Below are 18256 nucleotides of genomic sequence, written 5' to 3' on the forward strand. Positions count from 1 at the left end.
AGGAAAGAATACTGGAGAGGGCTGCCACTTCCTCCTCCAGGGAATCTTCCAATCCAAGAACTGAACATAAGTCTCTTGTCTCCTGTCAACAGGGTTCTTTATCACTAGTGCCATGCTACTACCTTCCCCCATTTTTAAGATATTGCTTTGTGCTGTGCTTAGTCCTTCAGTCATGTCCAACTCTTTGCAACCCTATGGACCATAGCCCGCCAGGTTCCTCTGTCCATAGGGATTCTCCAGGCAAGAATACTGGAATGGGTCGCCATGCCCTCCTCCAGGGGATCTTCCCAACCCAGGGATGGAAGGAAGGTCGCCCTCATTGCAGGCCGATTCTTTAACATATGAGCCACCAAAGAAGTCCAAGAATACTGGAGTAGGTTGCCTATCTCGTCTCTACAGGACCTTCCAGACCCAGGAATTGAACCAGGGTCTCCTGCACTGCAGGCAGATTCTTTACCAGCTGAGATACCAGGGAAGTCTTTAGTATATTTCTTACAAATGATGAGCCAATATTATTAGCAAAAGTGTATCAGTTTACATTAGGGCTCACTTTGTGCTGTACATTCTACAATTTGGAGCTTTTTTAAAACAACTTTTAAATTGTGGCTGCTGCTAAGTCGCTTCAGTCATGTCTGACTCCGTGCAACCCCAGAGACGGCAGCCCACCAGGCTCCCCCGTCCCTGGGATTCTCCAGGCAAGAACACTGGAGTGGGTTGCCGTTTCCTTCTCCAATGCATGAAAATGAAAAGTGAAAGTGAAGTCGCTCAGTAGTGTCCAACTCTTAGTGACCCCATGGACTGCAGCCTATCAGGTTCCTCCATCCATGGGATTTTCGAGGCAAGAGTACTGGAGTGGGGCTAGATACACATAAAATTTATAATCTTAAGCATTTTTCAGTGTATAGTTCAGTAATGTGAGTTACATTCCCACTATTGTGCAATGAATCTCCAGAACTCTTCACCTTAGAAAACAAACTCTACACCCATTAAACAATGTTACTTTTTTCTTAAGCTCAATACTTACTACAGAATAAAACAATTTTAAAATCTAATTCTTCAGTATACTTTTCTCAACTTTTCCTGTAATCTAAAATTCCAATATACCATATTAATATAAAATTAATATGCTATAAAACAGCTATAAAATGTCAATTTTATCTTTGCCAAATACAATAAAAACTAAGATTCAATATCAAAACTACATAGTCACCCAAAAATATCATTTATACTGTGCTCTGGTGAGAGGCAGAGATATAACTAAGCAATATGTCAGCCCCATTTAAATCAACATCTGATAGTCACAATATTTTCTCTATTCGTATCAAAATATTGTGCTACATTTTTAAACACAACAGAAATAATTATTTCAGTACATACATGTAAATTCAAATGCTTCAATCGATTTTTATTTGTGGGAAGAGAAAAGGAGACTAGAAAAAACAATCCAGTTAACAGGTGGCCACAGATACAAGACAGAGAAATTAACACTGGGTATCCCAGCTTATTTTGTCTGCAAAATGAGGACTTTTCCTGGAAGAATAAAATCCAACTGAAATTAACTGAAAAGATGACTTCATCATTCCAAATTTTGCTTAGTAGATATTTTGTATCCAGTCACGTTTAGTCCCTCTTTGGGTCAATTCTCCAGTACAAATATTGTACATTCATCCCTTCCGCTAGCTTTCAGTCACGTCCTGTGTGTGCATGCTAGGTCGCTTCGGTCGTGTGCAAGTCTTCGTGACTCTATGGACCGTAGCCAGCCTGGCTCCCCTATCCATGGGATTCTCCAGACAAGAATACTGGAGTGGGTTGTAGTACCCTCCTGCAGGAAATCTTCCCAACCCAGGGATCAAACTTGCGCCTCTCCTATATTGGCACGCGGGTTCTTCACCACTAGCGCTACCTGGAAAGCTTTCAGTCACTTCCTCGGTCTAATTCCATAATCCTTTTCTCATTTTTTCTCGCTAATCTAAAATATAAAGAATGATTAGTACAAGAGGCCCCTATTAGCCTCTCCTATTACCTTATCTTCAATTACCTTGTCTTCAAAATCAACAAACAAACTCACTTCCATCATTTAATGTGCTGTGCCTCCATTTCTTCATCTGCCAAAAAAGGATAAGTCTCTAGCACTCTATGAGTGGCACATGGTAGCTGGTGAATTACTGAATGAAAGAATGAGTAACTCATAAAGTTGTTAAACATGAAATGAGGCAGTGTATGTAAAGTACTTAGCACACTGCGCCACCATCATGATCTTCAGTGCATCCCCACAGCCCACAGATTCCAATTTAAGCCCTTCTGTCCTGTTTTTAAAAGAAGTCTTATTAAATGAGTCTTATTGTGTCTCACCAATTTATGCTCCAAACAAGCATTTGCACTAAAATCAAATCATTTTCTCTCTTCTACAAAGAAGCCAAGCTTATTTCTAAAGTCTAGACCTTCATTTATAACTACCCTCTCCCTGGAACATCTTTCATCTTCACTTACCCAGCCAAATATCAAATCCTTGAGTTCACATTCCCTCTTGCCCAGGAAGCACTTCCCAGCCATTCCTGCTTTTACTCATTTCTCCTTTTATCTAAAACCTTATTTTGCATTATGTGCTACTGTCTACCTTCTCTGAATGATCTGCACTGAAGCTTTTACTTCCACTTCCTTAGCCATCATCCCCAGAGCAAATGTGTGGTTATTTCTACAGTATAAACTGACTGATCTAAACTGTTAACAGTGGCTATTTTGGGACAAGATGATAAATAAAAATCACCTTTTTATTCTTTCTTACAGTTTCCAAATACTTCAAATCAAAAAGAATAAATTTACAAAAAAGAATAGAGTCACATTCTAAGACTCAGAAATTTTAAAATGCTATTTCAACAGATACACAGTGAAAAACTTATGATCCTAAGATCCTACAGTATCTTCTGAAAAATAAACAAGCAAACATACATACCTATGTCAGTGGAATTTTAATAACTATTTCCTGTATTGTAGTTCTTAAAAAAAAATCAGTGGTTCATATATAGTACCTAGAGTAACCCTATTATTGAATAGGCAGGGTATTTTCTGATTAACTAGAAGTTCATTGTTTCTCATTGTTTTTCAGTAGCTGATAATAACTTTATGCTCAAAACAGAACTTTCAATTACAAAACAAAAGTGACATGGTCAATGTAGATGAATGTATTTGAAACACCAAATATAATTTTTAAAAATTCTTACCTAAACCTTTTTGTCCTGGATTCTTCGCAAAATTAAAAGTAAACTGGTAGAAATCCTTAAATCGTCCCGGTTCTTTCAATTCTTGCTCCATCTTGGGTATCTGGGCCTTTAGTTTTTCTATGCTGTCACATCTATACAAAATTAAGTTTATAAAAGATAAGCTTTTTCTTTATAAATCAAAAACTTATTTATTCCTCTAACAGTTTATTTCATAGAACTCTTTTTAAAAATCCATTAAAATATCTTTTTAAATTATATAAACAAGTATGGGATTAGCTGGAAGAAGAAAAGTTCTAGAGTGATTAAAGGTTAGCAATAATCACTATTTTTAAGAGAAATGGGCTATGACTTTTAATTATGTATTCATGGGACAATCAATACACCCAAATGGTAGAAGTCAGCTGTAATGAACAGATGAGAATGTATAGCAATCAGCTCTGCAATCATCAGTTTAAACTGTAGCAGTATTCCTTACATGGAAACAATCCACAGGTCTAGCTTCCAAACAAATTGAAAGTACGGTCTCTTGGCTAGGTGAGGAAACAGGCACTCCTCTTAAAAACTTCTCATTATATTCAAAGTACCATCTCCAACTGAAGTTATCTCAAATCAGTATTAAGCTTTTTTCTGTATCTGAAACCATTCAATTTCCAAGGAGCTTAAATGGATTCAAGTACCAAGTCCTACTTTCCTTAAGGTAGAAATCTTCTATCTGTTATAGATTCCACAAACCAATCACTATACTTTTTTTCCTTCAAATCATTTTTGCTTTTGTTTTCCTTTCATGGTCTTTGTAACACCTCCCAGATTATTAGTTTGTAAATTAAAATTCTGCTTTGGAAGTTCATTACATTTTACATGAACTCACTTTTAAATGAGGGAAAAAAAGAGTTCCAGTGAAACCGGTCCTAGTATAGAAAATTCCAGCAAGTTCAGGATAAGGCTGGCTTTGGCTATAAAACCGTGTCGAGACCAGATATTAATTTACTGTTTCTTAGCTTTAAATTCACCCTTCTTTGCCCTACTTTATGACTGTTTGCAGTGGACTACAAATTGTGAGACTTCATTTTTTTTCTTGTCAGCTGGCTCACCACTAGGTTCTACCAATAGAGGGCGATGAAAGGCTGGAAGCGGAGGAAGGAATTTTTCTTTGCCCAGTCTTTTCTGCAGAGAGCGAGGGTTTCAGTGTACTGGGAGGTCCTAGCAGTGCAACTTGCACGGCTCTCAGCAAGTGACCCTTAGAGCTAGCTTCTTCTCCGAGAAGCAGGCAGCATGCTCCAGAAGTAGCCAGGCACCGTCTTCTGGGGTCAGAATCTTAGCCTTGTGGGGATCCTCTTAAGCTTCCAAGTTCGTTCCTTGTTTCCTTCCCTCAGCTCCAGGGGTGGTGACAGCTTCTTACAGTTACCACCTTTGTTATACTTAGAATTTTCTTTTACCCCATTTACACAATATAACAATTTCTAAAATTTACCCTGTTCAAATCACTGGTATGGTTTGTGTGTCCGGTCTGGACCCTGACTGATTACAATGTCCTTCAGGCTCTCAAGAATCAGAATGACTGAATTCATTCTGATACTTTTTTTTTTTTTTTCATTCTGATACTTTAATACTACCTAACTCTCTAGTTTCTCTCTACTTCTATTTCCTCATTTCTTAAATGCGAGTATAACCACTACTACAGTCACAAAACTGGTGTGAAGTGGTAGGTGAAGTACTTACTTAGCATAGTTCCTGAAATGAATGTTCAACAAACGTTCAGCTTTTATTATTCAAAAGCACGCACTAAAAACATTAAGGACAGCCTGTCACTGATCACAGACTGAATACTTTCAGAGCCTCATTAAATGTAGACAACTAGTGGCCACAGGTAAAACCTCTACCTATGACTTTTCAATCTATTTATTAACAAGACATTTAGCTAACCAGTTGTCAAGGTTTGTGTAGAACAAAAAGTAATTAGTAACTTCCAAGATTTTTAAATTCTAGGAGCTTGTTTACAAATTCAGAGTTCACCACCTCACATTAGGAAATAACTTAAAACTTGCTCACTTCACTTACCCACATAAAATATTAAAGCACAGTAATTTTAATACTAGTGAACCTCCCTTAGAAACAAATGATAAAAGCATAAAGCAAACAGAACAGAACAGGTTGTACTAACTACACAGATAACTTGACATGGGAAGGAACTAGCATATTAGCCCATTTCTATTTACAGCAATGTCTGAGGCAGAGATATCAGTTTCACAGTAACTCTTACAGCACTGCACCTAATTTCATATGAAGATTATACACGCACCCTAATTCTGTCATGCCATCCATGAACTCCTGTTTGGAGAACTCGCACTGTGTTGCTGCTCTGAACTTCCACGCGATGATCAACACACTGATGCTGGCTGGATCGAGGGCCAGGTCATCACAGAACTGCTGTATACCATCTATTCCAATTTTATTTTCATCTTGAGGATCTTTAAAAACACCAGTACAATATGAAATTAGTGCCATACTTTCTATGCTATTCCTAAAACTGAGAAACGGAATGCTTTCTGTTCCATATTTTAAAATGATCACAACAGACCAAAAATATGAAGAAATAGTTTTAACTGTTATTTTCCCCTGTAATATTTAAAGCCACTTTACCCCTGAAACAGCATTCTTAAACAGCAGGATAGGCACTAGATAGGACCTGGTTTTTTAAAAGTCTCATTTATTCGTATGAAAAAAGTCCCATACTTACACAGAACCAGAAAATCTGACATTCCTATACAGGGGAAAAAGGATTTTTACTGAACATATCCACATTTTACAAAGGAACTCTAAACAGTATTCTATACAGAAATTCTTTTCTCCTTGAAGTTTAATTTCACTATAGAAATCACTTCTTAGATAACACCAGAAAAACCAAACTGTGTGATTCAATTCTAATCACAAGACAAACATCTGCTATTCAAATTAAAGAAAATCCCCAACTATCAAAATTTACTTTTCAGACAGCAAAAATTTAGACACAAATACAAGGAGAAAGAAGTACTCATAAACTTTGTCAAAAAAAAATGTGCACATCTTTTGACTTTGGGGCAAGAGCTATGTATAAAATATCAATATAATCCCACCTTTGGAAAAACTTTGAAATAATTGTGTATATATATATATTTCTGCATAAAAGACACAGAAAGTTGAACACCAGGCTATTAAATATTGGTTCTCTCAGGAGAATAAATAAGTAAAAGACATAGAAACTATTGACTTTTTCTTTATTAAATCTATTATGTATTGTTTAACTTTTTAAAAGTATATATTACTTTATAATTATTTAAAAGTTATTAAAATTATTAGGCAGGTTTCCTTAAAATTGGCTTAGCTGAGTTTTATGAAAATGAGGGAAAAAACCTAGTCCCCCCAGTCCCCATTCTCAAACTGGGTAACAGAGGAGGAAAAAAGGAGGCAAATAAAAGGGAAGGAAATAAAGACACTAAGAAGAAATTTTAGTGAAAAGAGGGAAATAATTTTTCAGATTTCTTAAATTAATTCTAAGATCTAAAGAGCTCTGTTAGACACATCTACCCGATTAATGTCCTCTGTATTATTTGATTTCTCTCAAGAAGCATGTAACTCTGGAAAACCTGGTTCAAAAATATTTAAAGTCACAAACACTCACCTTTGTATCTACTGTATAGTTGTTCTAACTTCTTCCTGTCCAATGATCCTTTTACACTCTCTCGTATATAAAGTTCAGGATTTTGAAAAAAATTGTCTGTTGCAACATCTAACTTCCAGTCATTTTGAGACAGACAACTTACTGCTGTTTTTTCACTAGATTGTGTGAAGATCATAAACTGACGAACTTTATCCTTCTGCGATGATTTCAACTTGTTCTATTGAAACCAGAAAATAAACTGAAACTCTGTAACATCACAAAAGACTAAGTATTTCTATACTGCTGACTAAATCATTTTTAGCAATACACATGCCTCATAAAATAATAAAACATTTAGCTTAATGTTTTGATCTATTAATAAGGCAAATTTTTAAAAAATCTAAAACACAAAATCGCTGTCATTTTGGAAAAGAAACTAGGACAGAGGCAAAAGAAATTCACCCACCCTGCATTTCTCCTAAAAGTGGGTCCTGTGAGCATGTACAAAGGCTCTAGGAGGGAAGCAGAGCTAACTCTCAAAACCTTAACCAAGCACAAAGCTCCAAAGGATGCTTAAGGAGTGGTGGGGAAGATGATATTACTTAAGCCAGTCAGAACATTCAAGTGACCCTGAGGAACAATGAGATTAACAGATATTTGTTGCAGTCCTAAAACACATTATAAAGGATATGGGGTACAATTCTCCCCAACCTCACCAACCACCCTATTCACCCCCCAACCCCGGTTTTCTTGCTATTTTTACCAAATGTGACAAGCAACAGAATATGAGGTACTCTACATTTCTCCTTACAAGGGTCAGGAACCAAGATAATTATCAATAGAATTTCTTCATATTTTCAATCAAACCAGAAGCAGTGAAATATGAACAAGTACCCTGCATCCTCCCAACCAAGGTAATCTTTAATAGAATTCTCCTTCTTTCACCATGAAAGAAATTACCTTTCCCATGGCCTGAGCCTAGCAGACATTCTCTCTAGCCAGACTCTACTGTAATAACCTTCTCACTGGCCTTGTGTTGACACATACTCATTTCTCATCTGCCCTGAGTCCTAAGCAAAATAAAGTAGGGCAGTTAGGCCCTCCACTCTCTCCCAGTTTCAAGGGCCACATTCTTTGTCTCCTCATGCAAGCTGTCTCCTCTGTAATTTCAGCCTCCCCGCTATTACTCTTCCCTCTCGCAAGTCCTAATACCATCTCTCAGCAAAATACTTGGGTTCTTCCTGAGCTATTATTGCCAATGAAGAGAAAAAAGCATGGAGTAGGACACACATTAATAGATACAGTGTCCTGTGGTTTAAGCAACACATCTGAGAACCCAAGCATTTTTGATCTGGCCCAGACAGACAGATCACAAACCTCAATCCCGATTGTACAGATGAGAGAACAGACCCCAAATGTTAAGGAATTTGTTAAAAGAAAATCACCCAGGTTATTAGTAGAAATGGGTCAAGAACAGAAAGATCTCATGAATCTGAGTTTTACTAATCTTTCTATAAACCACACTGCTTGCTGTACATATTTATAAACCTTTTGAGGTTTTCAGGAAAAAGACTAATGAAGATATAAATATTTCCACCTTTCACAGAGTAAAAATAAGGCTGTGCAAAAATCAAATATGAAAACCAACCCCATCTTTAATACCCTGGAGTCTAATCTGTCAGCCATACTCTTCTCTCTCTGTAAATGTGTTATTGCTTAGGATTACACATTAAAATCTCAACCTCCATTCTCCATTAAAATTGAGAAACTATAAATTTACTAGCCTCCTGTTATTTCATAAATAAATCTACCACTTCTGGACACCAGATAACTCATATCCCATTTATTTGACACATCTCTCAAATGTCTAGGAGTCCCAACTTGAAAAGTATCTAAAGATGTTATTCAACTGCAAAAAACCCACAATGAAATTAAATGACAAGGAAGATACCTGTCTTAATATACTGTTGAACTGAAAGGAAACCACTCTGATTTCAACTTTTGCTACCGAAAGCTATTTTTAACATGAATATACCCTTTCTAAGAGATATAATACATGTAAGTGATACAGTATCTAAGAGATGTAGTATACGACATACGTTTTAATCCTCTGAAGAACAGGGAAGTACCTGAGGGTCATTATGATCATCACTGACCACCGTATAATGTTGCACAAAGTGCTGGAGATTAACCTAGAAGGATAACAACTACAGGCCACAATCTGGAAATAACTTTTTAATTAAACATTTCCATTTTCCTAGAAGTTAAGAGGCAGCAAAGCAATCAACATTATTGGGGGGCGGCAGGGGTGTATCATACAGTATTAAATCCCATGTTATTTCCTGAGGCTTGAATGAGTTTTGAAGAGAGGGAGGAAAAACACAGCTTAAGTCACTTCTGCCAGTCAAAAAGTTGTTCACTGTACTAATGACTTCCTGTCAGAAAGCAAGATATTAGAAAATTGAGGGGACAAAGATAAAAAACAGTCATATCCATAAAAACTAATAACAATTATATAAGTGAATTAACTCCATCTCATATCTTACTTGAAATAAAAGTATAAATAATGTCCATGTATATGCAAACAGAAATTATTTTAATGGGTTTAAATTTCCAGTATATGGGGCAATATATTTTAAGAAAAAGGGCTGCAGCTACCCATTTGCAACACCACAGAGGCTAATGAGTGATACCTCACTGAGAACCGACAGTACAAATTTCTGCTAGGCCAAGTCGTAATGAGCAATTCCATTGTGCAAAGTCTGACGAGCACCCTCCCTTTTTTTGTACTTTTAATGCACTCTGACCTTTCCTCTGTCAGCTCTCTGTGCCTAGAATAAATCTTACCACCTGCTCTCTTACTAGGGAAAGGCTGCCTCGAGGAAGCTGGAGTGGGCTACACACATCCGCCCTTTCCCCAGGCCTATTTAGGAGAGCTACAGCACACCCATCCCCTTTGCCCAGGCCACAAGGGGGCACCAGGCAAGCAGTTCTGATTTTGAGGGTACAGACCAAAGATTTAAATTTCTATCAACTTGAGAAAGAGGAAAAGGGTATTTAGACAGCAAAGAAGTATTTTATAAGGGATGAGAAAGTGGACAGAAAACTGAGGTGGAAGAAAAAACAGATGGAGAGTCTCTATTTCTACTATAAACCCAGTGGGTATCTTCCTAAGAGCAAAAACATATGACAACTGCAATGATACAGCACTCAAATGTAGTACATGCTATTTAAGACTTACTTAAAAGGAACAAACTAGGGTGGTCATTTAACAAGATTAAGCAATACAATCTTTAGGACTCAAGTGTGAAAACTATCTAGAGATTATCAAATTTTCAAGGAAATTCAATACTGGCAAAGTACGTAAAATGTATAAAATACAGAATATACCCTAATTATTATGGCATCCGGTCCCATCACTTCATGGCAAAAAGATGGGGAAACAGTGACAGACTTTATTTTTGGGGCTCCAAAATCACTGCAGATGGGTGACTGCAGCCATGAAATTAAAAGACGCTCCTTGGAAGAAAAGCTATGACCAACCTAGGCAGCATATAAAAAGCAGAGACATTACTTCACCAACTAATATCCGTCTAATATCCGTCTAGTCAAAGCTATGGTTTTTCCAGTAGTCATGTATGGATGTGAGAGTTGGACTATAAAGAAAACTTAGCACCAAAGAATTGATGCTTTTGAACTGTGGTGTTGGAGAAGACTTTTGAGAGTCCCTTGGACTGCAAGGAGATCCAACCAGTCCATCCTAAAGGAAATCAGTCCAGAATATTCACTGGACGGACTGATGCTGAAGCTGAAACTCCAATACTTTGACCACCTGATGCAAAGAACCAACTCACTGGAAAAGACCCTGATGCTGGGAAAGATCAAAGAGAGGAGGAGAAGGGGACAACAGAGGATGAGATGGTTGCATAGCATCACCAACGTGATGGACATGAGTTTGAGTAGGCTCCGGGAGTTGGTGACAGACAGGGAAGCCTGGCGTGCTGCAGTCCATGGGGTTGCAAAGAGTTGGACACGACTGAGCGACTGAACTGAACTGACCCTAATTATTTCTAATTCTAGCAAAACAAAGGGGAAAGAGACAGGAAGGAAGAAAGGTAGGGAGAAAAACAGAGAAACACTGTGTCTTGTAATAGAAAGCTAATAACAATTATATCAAAGATTACTAAAGTTAGAAATACTATAATCTGAACAGTAAAAAGCATCTACTTTCTCATCTTTCCAAAATTTAAAAAAATGTGGTTATCAGTATATAGTTTAATACTTAAATTTAGCAGATGTTTCCAATTTTTTTTCCACTCAAGAACTTTGGAATTTACATTTAAAATAACAGTTTATCTGGGGGGGAAAAAATCAAGACAAATACTTTGGACATAGCCAAGTATACAGCCAAGTGAATGAACTTGACAGTCTACTGCGATAGAAGAATAGGGACTCAAAAAAAGCTTTAAAACAAAAAATGATAATAAAGTTACAAAAGTACTTCCATCAAGAAAAACACTGAACATGGAAAATTATTTTCTAGGTAACAATTTCAAAATAAAAATAATTTTAACGGGTGGCATTTTTAAAACAAAAAATTAAGATTTTATTATTCCTATTATTCTGAATAGAATCTCACCCTTAAATTTCAATCTCGTACCCTTTAAGTTTCAAATTCAGTCTAAACTCCAGAAAAACAGATACCAAGGCCTTTATATTTTTAAAAGAATTAATTTTCTAACTCAATTCTAGTTATTTCAGGATTTGATGAGTCTTACCTCACAAAAGACAATGTTTTAAAAATTCAAACACTGTAATGATCATCCATAATTTTCATTAAAAGCTCTGGATGTGGTTCTCATGTGTTTACCATATAATTAACAATTTAACTTCATCTGAAATTTAGAAGAGCTGGTTTAAGTCCAGAAAGTCATACTTTCTATATATGATACATAGTATCCAGCAGATATAGCCAAATGTTACCAACATCCCAAACCACTCATCTATAAAAAGGCCTTCTCACAGGTTGTAGGTCTGAAATCAAAAGTTCAAGAAAAATCAATTCAACTAACCAGGCTACTTTCTATTCCCAGAGAAGACTTTCACCTAGGGGCAAAGTTCTATCAGAAAGCCAGGCTAAGAATCTAGGTAGGAGTCACTGGAAATTCTCTTCCCTTCTACCTGCAACAGAGAGGTAAAGAATGCAGACTGTCAAATCAGACTGGCAGGATTTTAATCCCACCTGTGCCTCTTAATTGCTGTGTGACTTTAGGATCATTACTTAATCTCTATGTGCTTCAGTTTCTTCATTTGTAAACAGGGTGTGAAGGTTATCTGAACTGATTAGAGTTAAACTCTTAGAACTGTAACCAGAACATAGTAAGGACTCCTTACAAGTCCACAAAGAATATACTCCAGAGAAAAAAATAAGTTTGTGTAAGTAAGATAGTAATAAAGAATAACAACTACCATAATCAGAAAACTGAAAGCTAACATTTGAGCTCCTACTGTGTGCCAGCTCTGTGCTAGATATTTAATTGTTAAATAATCAATTGTCCAAGCTGCCTATCATTGATTCTTTTTTTTTCTAACCAATGTGGAGATCAAACCTCAGAGCTCCTTTTATCTAAAGACAGACTTACCCAAAACGTAGCAGAACCAGAAATGAAACCCTGGTGCCTAGCTTCAAGACATGCAGTTTTTCCATTTATTTTACACTGTCGTCAAGTGAGAGAGAAAACAAAAAGGGCAAAAGTGCAACCACTGAGCAATTACTGTGTGCACTGCGGGGAGAGGGGATTGTGAGCAATATTTCTTCACCTATTTTTATGGAAAGTTAAATAACTAATCAACTGGCCTTTTTCGTTTCAAATGTATAAAATTTTCATTCTGACCAAAAATTGCACATTAAGCATTCCCTTACTAACCAAAAGACTAATTTAAGGGGAGAACTTCCTTTTAGGTTTTTTGGGGAAGACGGATAGGGGAGAAGAGGTGGATAGACTATTTCTAAGAAAAATGTGTTTACTGTCCTGTCATAGTCTATTTTTAAAAACGTGGCCACAATCTATAGCTTTAACTATAGAAAGGCGAAAATTAGGCAAAGTCAGGGTTTCCTTTTCCAATAGAAAGTTCGAAACTCAGAGAAGAAACAAAACATGTACAGATTATAGCCAGAAAATACAATCAAATGTGTACAATTTCAAATATTAAGCAAAACAAAACCCCAAAGCCTCAGTATTCACATAAATTATAATCTGCAGTTTAGAAGTTACTTGAGGCCTGTGGCTCCCATCACTCATCTGTATACTTCCTGCACTTGGATGACAGTTAAAATGACCTCTTCTTAGAGAGACGCTGCACCAGCTCTAAGTCAAAAGTGGAATAACGTACTATACTATGTAATCACTGTACCTAATGATGTTTTATATAATGGTAATTCACCTGAAAAAATATTTCAGAAGTACACTTGTAAGATCCAGACTGATTTTGTAGTTTTTAAAGGATTTTCCTCAAAGGTTTTTAAAAAATGTGCCACTGGTCAAAGTTTATTTTTCTCCTTCACATCCTCAGAATTATTTTTCAAAAGATGCTTACCACTGTAAATTAATAAATGTTTTGATTCTGGTTTAGAGAAGACTGCTCTGACTATTAAAAAGTTATTCCTGATTACCTTTGATAATAGGACAGAAATAACCTCCTTAAAGTACTTCCGTTAGTCATATTTCAACTCATATCTCAAACTTAAAGCCTGAACATCTAACAAGCAGGCAAGGCAGCTAATTTAAATTTGATCTTTCTCTCCACAAACATCTTTTCTAATGAAATCTCATATTAACAAAGAAATTAGTAAGGTGAAAACAAAACAACAAAGAATTAAATGAGATTTTTAAAGTCTCACAGTTAAAGAAGTTATAATAATGACTAGCATTCAACCATCATGGATATTTGTTTCACAAAGAGAATAAATGATCCTTGAAAAACGAAATCTCCTAATTCTAAAATTTGGTGTCTACTCAATTTCTAAACCTAGAAATATTAAAATCCTTGAATAGTAAATAAGTGCTCTGTTTGCTGAAATACAAATATCTTAGTATTACAAAGGAATTGGCCATGTACTTCAACTTAAACTCTGTTGCTGAACGCTATTCAGTGTTAAGGGATTCAAAAGTGGATTGAAACAGAATTCTTTAGCAAAAAACTGTTTAAAGTAAAATCTCTCTTAAAATTTTACAATGCAAATAAGCAGTCTAATCACGTTTACTGGGTACTAATTATCTGAACTGAACTGAATTATATAAAATGGATTCAACAAAATGATGAAAGACACTTCAGTGGCATTTTCCCCTTTTGTTTTGGCTTTTTCTTAGGTGGGGATATACATCTAAAGTGACTAGGTAAACTAGATAGTCAGCAGGTTATTCAAGAGCTTGTTTGTGTCCACAAAGCAACTGAATCCTATTTGGAACTATCTCTCTTCATCAAATGTCATGGCTAATACTATTACAACTTGAGCAACATACACTCAAATTTAAAAGGGGGCTTTCTCACAGATTTTCATTATGCTTTATTCAACCTATGAAGTCATAATCAAAAGAGCCACTTGACTCAAATAAGCTCAGCTCTTTTAAAACTTAAAAAAAAAAGTCCCACCACCACGAGTTAATTTTACTTTCAACTTTTTTACCATATGTACCAAAAGAGTTCTAATTTTTCAGTTACTTAAATGTTTACATCAGATCATCTGATTTGATACGGAAACAACTAGGTCACTATTCAATATAAGGAAGAAACCAGAGTGAAATCAATCAAAAATTCCACACTCATACGGAAAGGCTGCTTGCAGGGTTTTAAAAAAAAAAAAAGAGGAGGGGTAGACGAAGTGTGTAACCAGAGACCAGGATTCTAATCCCTTGCTCTCTCACATACTAACTCTTTACCTTGGTCATCTCTTTAGAAACGCTGAACGTCCTTTTTCAGACATGATACAAGGAGGTAGCAATATCTATCTCACAAATTGGAATGGAGATAAAAAAACAGCTGTGAATTGTTTGACTAGCAGAGGGTATGTTCTCAATAAACACTAATGTCCTTCCTTCTCCCCAAAGGCCCAGTTTTTTTGCATAGTCATTAAATGACATGCCAACTACTACATACTCAAAAACAATCTACAAAAGAGATTGTACTCTGCTGTTTTTATTAACTAGCATGGCTAGGTAAACTTGATGTTCAACTACTATTTATTAAATATTGGGCAGTCACCTTACTCAGAATTCAAAACGACACACAGAAGCTGCATTTCTTCTTGTCTTTAAAAACTGCTTGGGACGTAATTATCTGTAACAGGACACTATGAGACAGTAGAAACAAGGTCTATCATACCATTCAGAATCCTTCACTGGCTTCCTATTTCTCTTGGAGTAAAAACACAACATCCTTCCAATGTCCACCCATGCCCGTCTCCACTCCTTACCACTCACAACTCATCTGCTCCAATGCCCAACATGCCCCTCTCCCCCAACCACAATGCTCCAGCCACACTGGACTCACTGCTCCTCAAACTCACTGACCACATTTCTGGGTGGCTTACTCCTTCATCTCCCAGTCAGCTCAAAATCGACTTCATCAGTGGTGCAAACATTGTTTTGCACCCCCAATTCTACTGTGCCCCAACACACCCAATTCCCCCCATCCAACACTGCTTTTCTCCCAAAGCACTTTACACTTTCTAACACAGTAAGGAAGAAAAAATATATATACTATGCTTATTATTTGTCTCTCCCTAGTAAAAATGCAACCCTCATCAGGGCAGGGATTTTTATCTCAAGGGAAAAAAAAAAAAAAATATATATATATATATATATATGTGTGTGTGTGTCTATACATATATATACATATGTGTTTGTGTGTCTATGCGTGTGTATCCACATCCCCAGTGCCCAGAACAGTGCCTGGCATACAGTAGGCATTTAAGAAATAATTATTAAAATTAATTAAGGCCCTCCCTTAATCTACTTATGTATATGCAAAACAATGTGAAATAGGAAGACAACCTTGAACAGGCCTACATTAATCTAGACTTACAAACTCTGACATTTGTTGAAAATATAATCTTAAATCTCAAAGTCCACACATAAAAAAAAACATTAAAGACATAGTAAATTAACAGCACTAACCACTCATCTGAATTTTGTTATTTAACATTTTCATTAATAACACTTGGGTTTCCCTCTGTTTAAATGAATAAATTAACTTCAAATCAATTTTCAACCACTTCATTAGATTTCATGTGAGCTAAGACTATATGTACCACAAGTACTGGGGAAAATAGTAAAACCAGGAAAAATTAGTTTCAGTTCTGCAATTAATAATTTTGCAAACTTGAACCTCAAAACCTCTTTGATCCTCAATTTCTTCTTCTGTAAAAGGGAAGAGGAGTCAATTAGATGATCTCTGAAGATATATTTCAGGTGTAAAAATTTCATGATGCTGTGAGTCTATAAAAATCTAGTAGATTACACAGTCTACAACTTCTCACACATCTAAGAAAAATCATTAAAATCAAACATTTTAGCTGAATGTACCTTTATCAAATCCTGTCCTCTTACGAATAAGAAAACAAGCCAGAAGTCAAACACTTTTTTAAAAGATTTTCAGGAGTAACAAAATATTGTCTAGTTTTGGAGCTATTTTTGGCCTCTATGTGGATGTCAGGTAGGTTAAATGAACAAATTTTTTTCTTACACAAAATAGATATTAAAAAAAAAAATTCAGATATTCCATCATTTAAGTCTGACCCCGAATCCCAGAAGTGACAATATAACATGTGCTCTAGAGATGGACTGCGTTACACACACTAAGAAACATTAGCCCCAAAATTGTATCAAGAAATAATTGTAAGTATAATAAACTTACAATGAAAAACTAGAAAATTCTTATGGCCTAAATTCTTTTTGGGCCTGTGGTGATTTAGCTTCCAAACTAACAAAAGCATACCAAGACAATTCTGGTGACATGATCTGAGTTCAGCCACAAAAAGTTTTAAATTAGTAATATCTTCCCATTACTAGTGTAATTAAATGAGTTATGGCTAAGTTCCAAAACTAGCTACTTCAATGGCAATAAAAGGACAAATGCTTACAAGTCCCAATACAAGTTGAACTCTCATTTGAATCAGGTGAATCCTGAATTCATGAACAGGTAATGAGCATTATCAACACCTTGGATTCCAGAGGATAATGGTGATTGGAGGCTATTATGAACAGAACGCATTTCGATGGGCTCACTGGGTGTTTACCAGGGAATTACATTTCATTACTTCAAGCTTACTCCTGTAAGCCAAGCGTCTGGAAACTTTAGGAGTAACATCTATGACCGTCAAAATACTTAAGAAATTGGAAACTGTTTAGTTTACCCCTGCTGGATCTTTGAACAATGTAACGTCAATCTAAACGTTAACCAGTACTTTATGGCAAGTTTTCTTACAAATACAAATGGTCAGCTTTCATGGAACTTACCGCAGAACCTAGATCTTGAGTACATGGTAAACGAAACCACATATTCATACACGACACCAAAATTCTGCTAAGTTGGAGGCTGAGACGAGCCAAGTGTCATTCAGCAGAAATAAGACCAACCAAAAACAAAGACACTGGAGCAGACACACATACACCCTTCTCAAAGAGGCCTTTATGTTCCCCATGAGCAAAAGGACAATAATATCACTTTTACTGTCTATTCATACAGTAACCTGCGTGGAATTCAACTCATGCTCAGACTACAATGCCAAACATCGCTTCTGAAAAACAAAAAGTCCAAGAGTCAGGTACATTATTACCAAACTGTAAACACATAACTTGAACACCACGTCTTGAAGCTTGTAGGACATTTTCCAAACAAAAAAGCAGAGGGGACTAACTTGACAAACTGTTTTTTAAAAATCACAAATAGTCTTTAACTGGCATAATAAAGCAATTACTCCTCCCACCTCAAGGAAACAAAATATGTGCTCAAAAGGTAGCAAGTCTGTTTCTCCTAATTTTATGAAATGAGAACAGGTTACACTTCCGTACTTCCCCCTCCCCCCACGTCCCCCCAGCTCAGCGGTCTCCCATGTTCTCAGAAGAGGTAAATATAACCTCCACCAACTGGCCAGTGAAACTCCCATTTTCCAAGAGCACGGGACACAGCGAGAGGTGATGGAGAAAGAAGAGGGCTGTTACCCCGCCCCAAGCAAAACTGCCTGGAGACTTGAGGGGTGCTGGAGCCGGAGCGGAGGAGGGAGAGGAGCGCCGACAAAGTCTTTCCTTCTCCCCGGCGGGGCGGAGGGGGAAGCCCCGGCTCCGGGCGGGGGGAGCCTCCTACCCGGAACCCCTGACCCCGGTCCCCGGCCAGACAC

General features: G+C 36.7%; 1 protein-coding gene across 4 annotated transcripts in view; it reads right to left on the reverse strand.

Annotated features, from left to right (window-relative positions):
- Nucleotides 1-18073, reverse strand: part of DCUN1D1 (DCN1, defective in cullin neddylation 1, domain containing 1) — a 30479-nt gene extending 12406 nt beyond the window's left edge. The window contains exons 1-4 of one of the 4 annotated variants that reach the window (XM_010855639.1): nt 17376-18073; nt 6880-7096; nt 5521-5689; nt 3222-3352 (exon numbers count right to left, since the gene is read on the reverse strand). In XM_010855639.1, coding sequence (XP_010853941.1) covers nt 3222-3352; nt 5521-5689; nt 6880-7096; nt 17376-17423 — 565 coding nt within the window. In that variant the 5' untranslated portion in view covers nt 17424-18073. The other 3 variants (XM_010855640.1, XM_010855642.1, XM_010855641.1) reach the window with 3 other exon arrangements.
- Nucleotides 18074-18256: the final 183 nt, after the last annotated feature.

This window comes from Bison bison, unplaced genomic scaffold, assembly GCF_000754665.1.
Source record: "Bison bison bison isolate TAMUID 2011002044 unplaced genomic scaffold, Bison_UMD1.0 scf7180017864367, whole genome shotgun sequence".
Taxonomy (NCBI): Eukaryota; Metazoa; Chordata; class Mammalia; order Artiodactyla; family Bovidae; genus Bison; species Bison bison.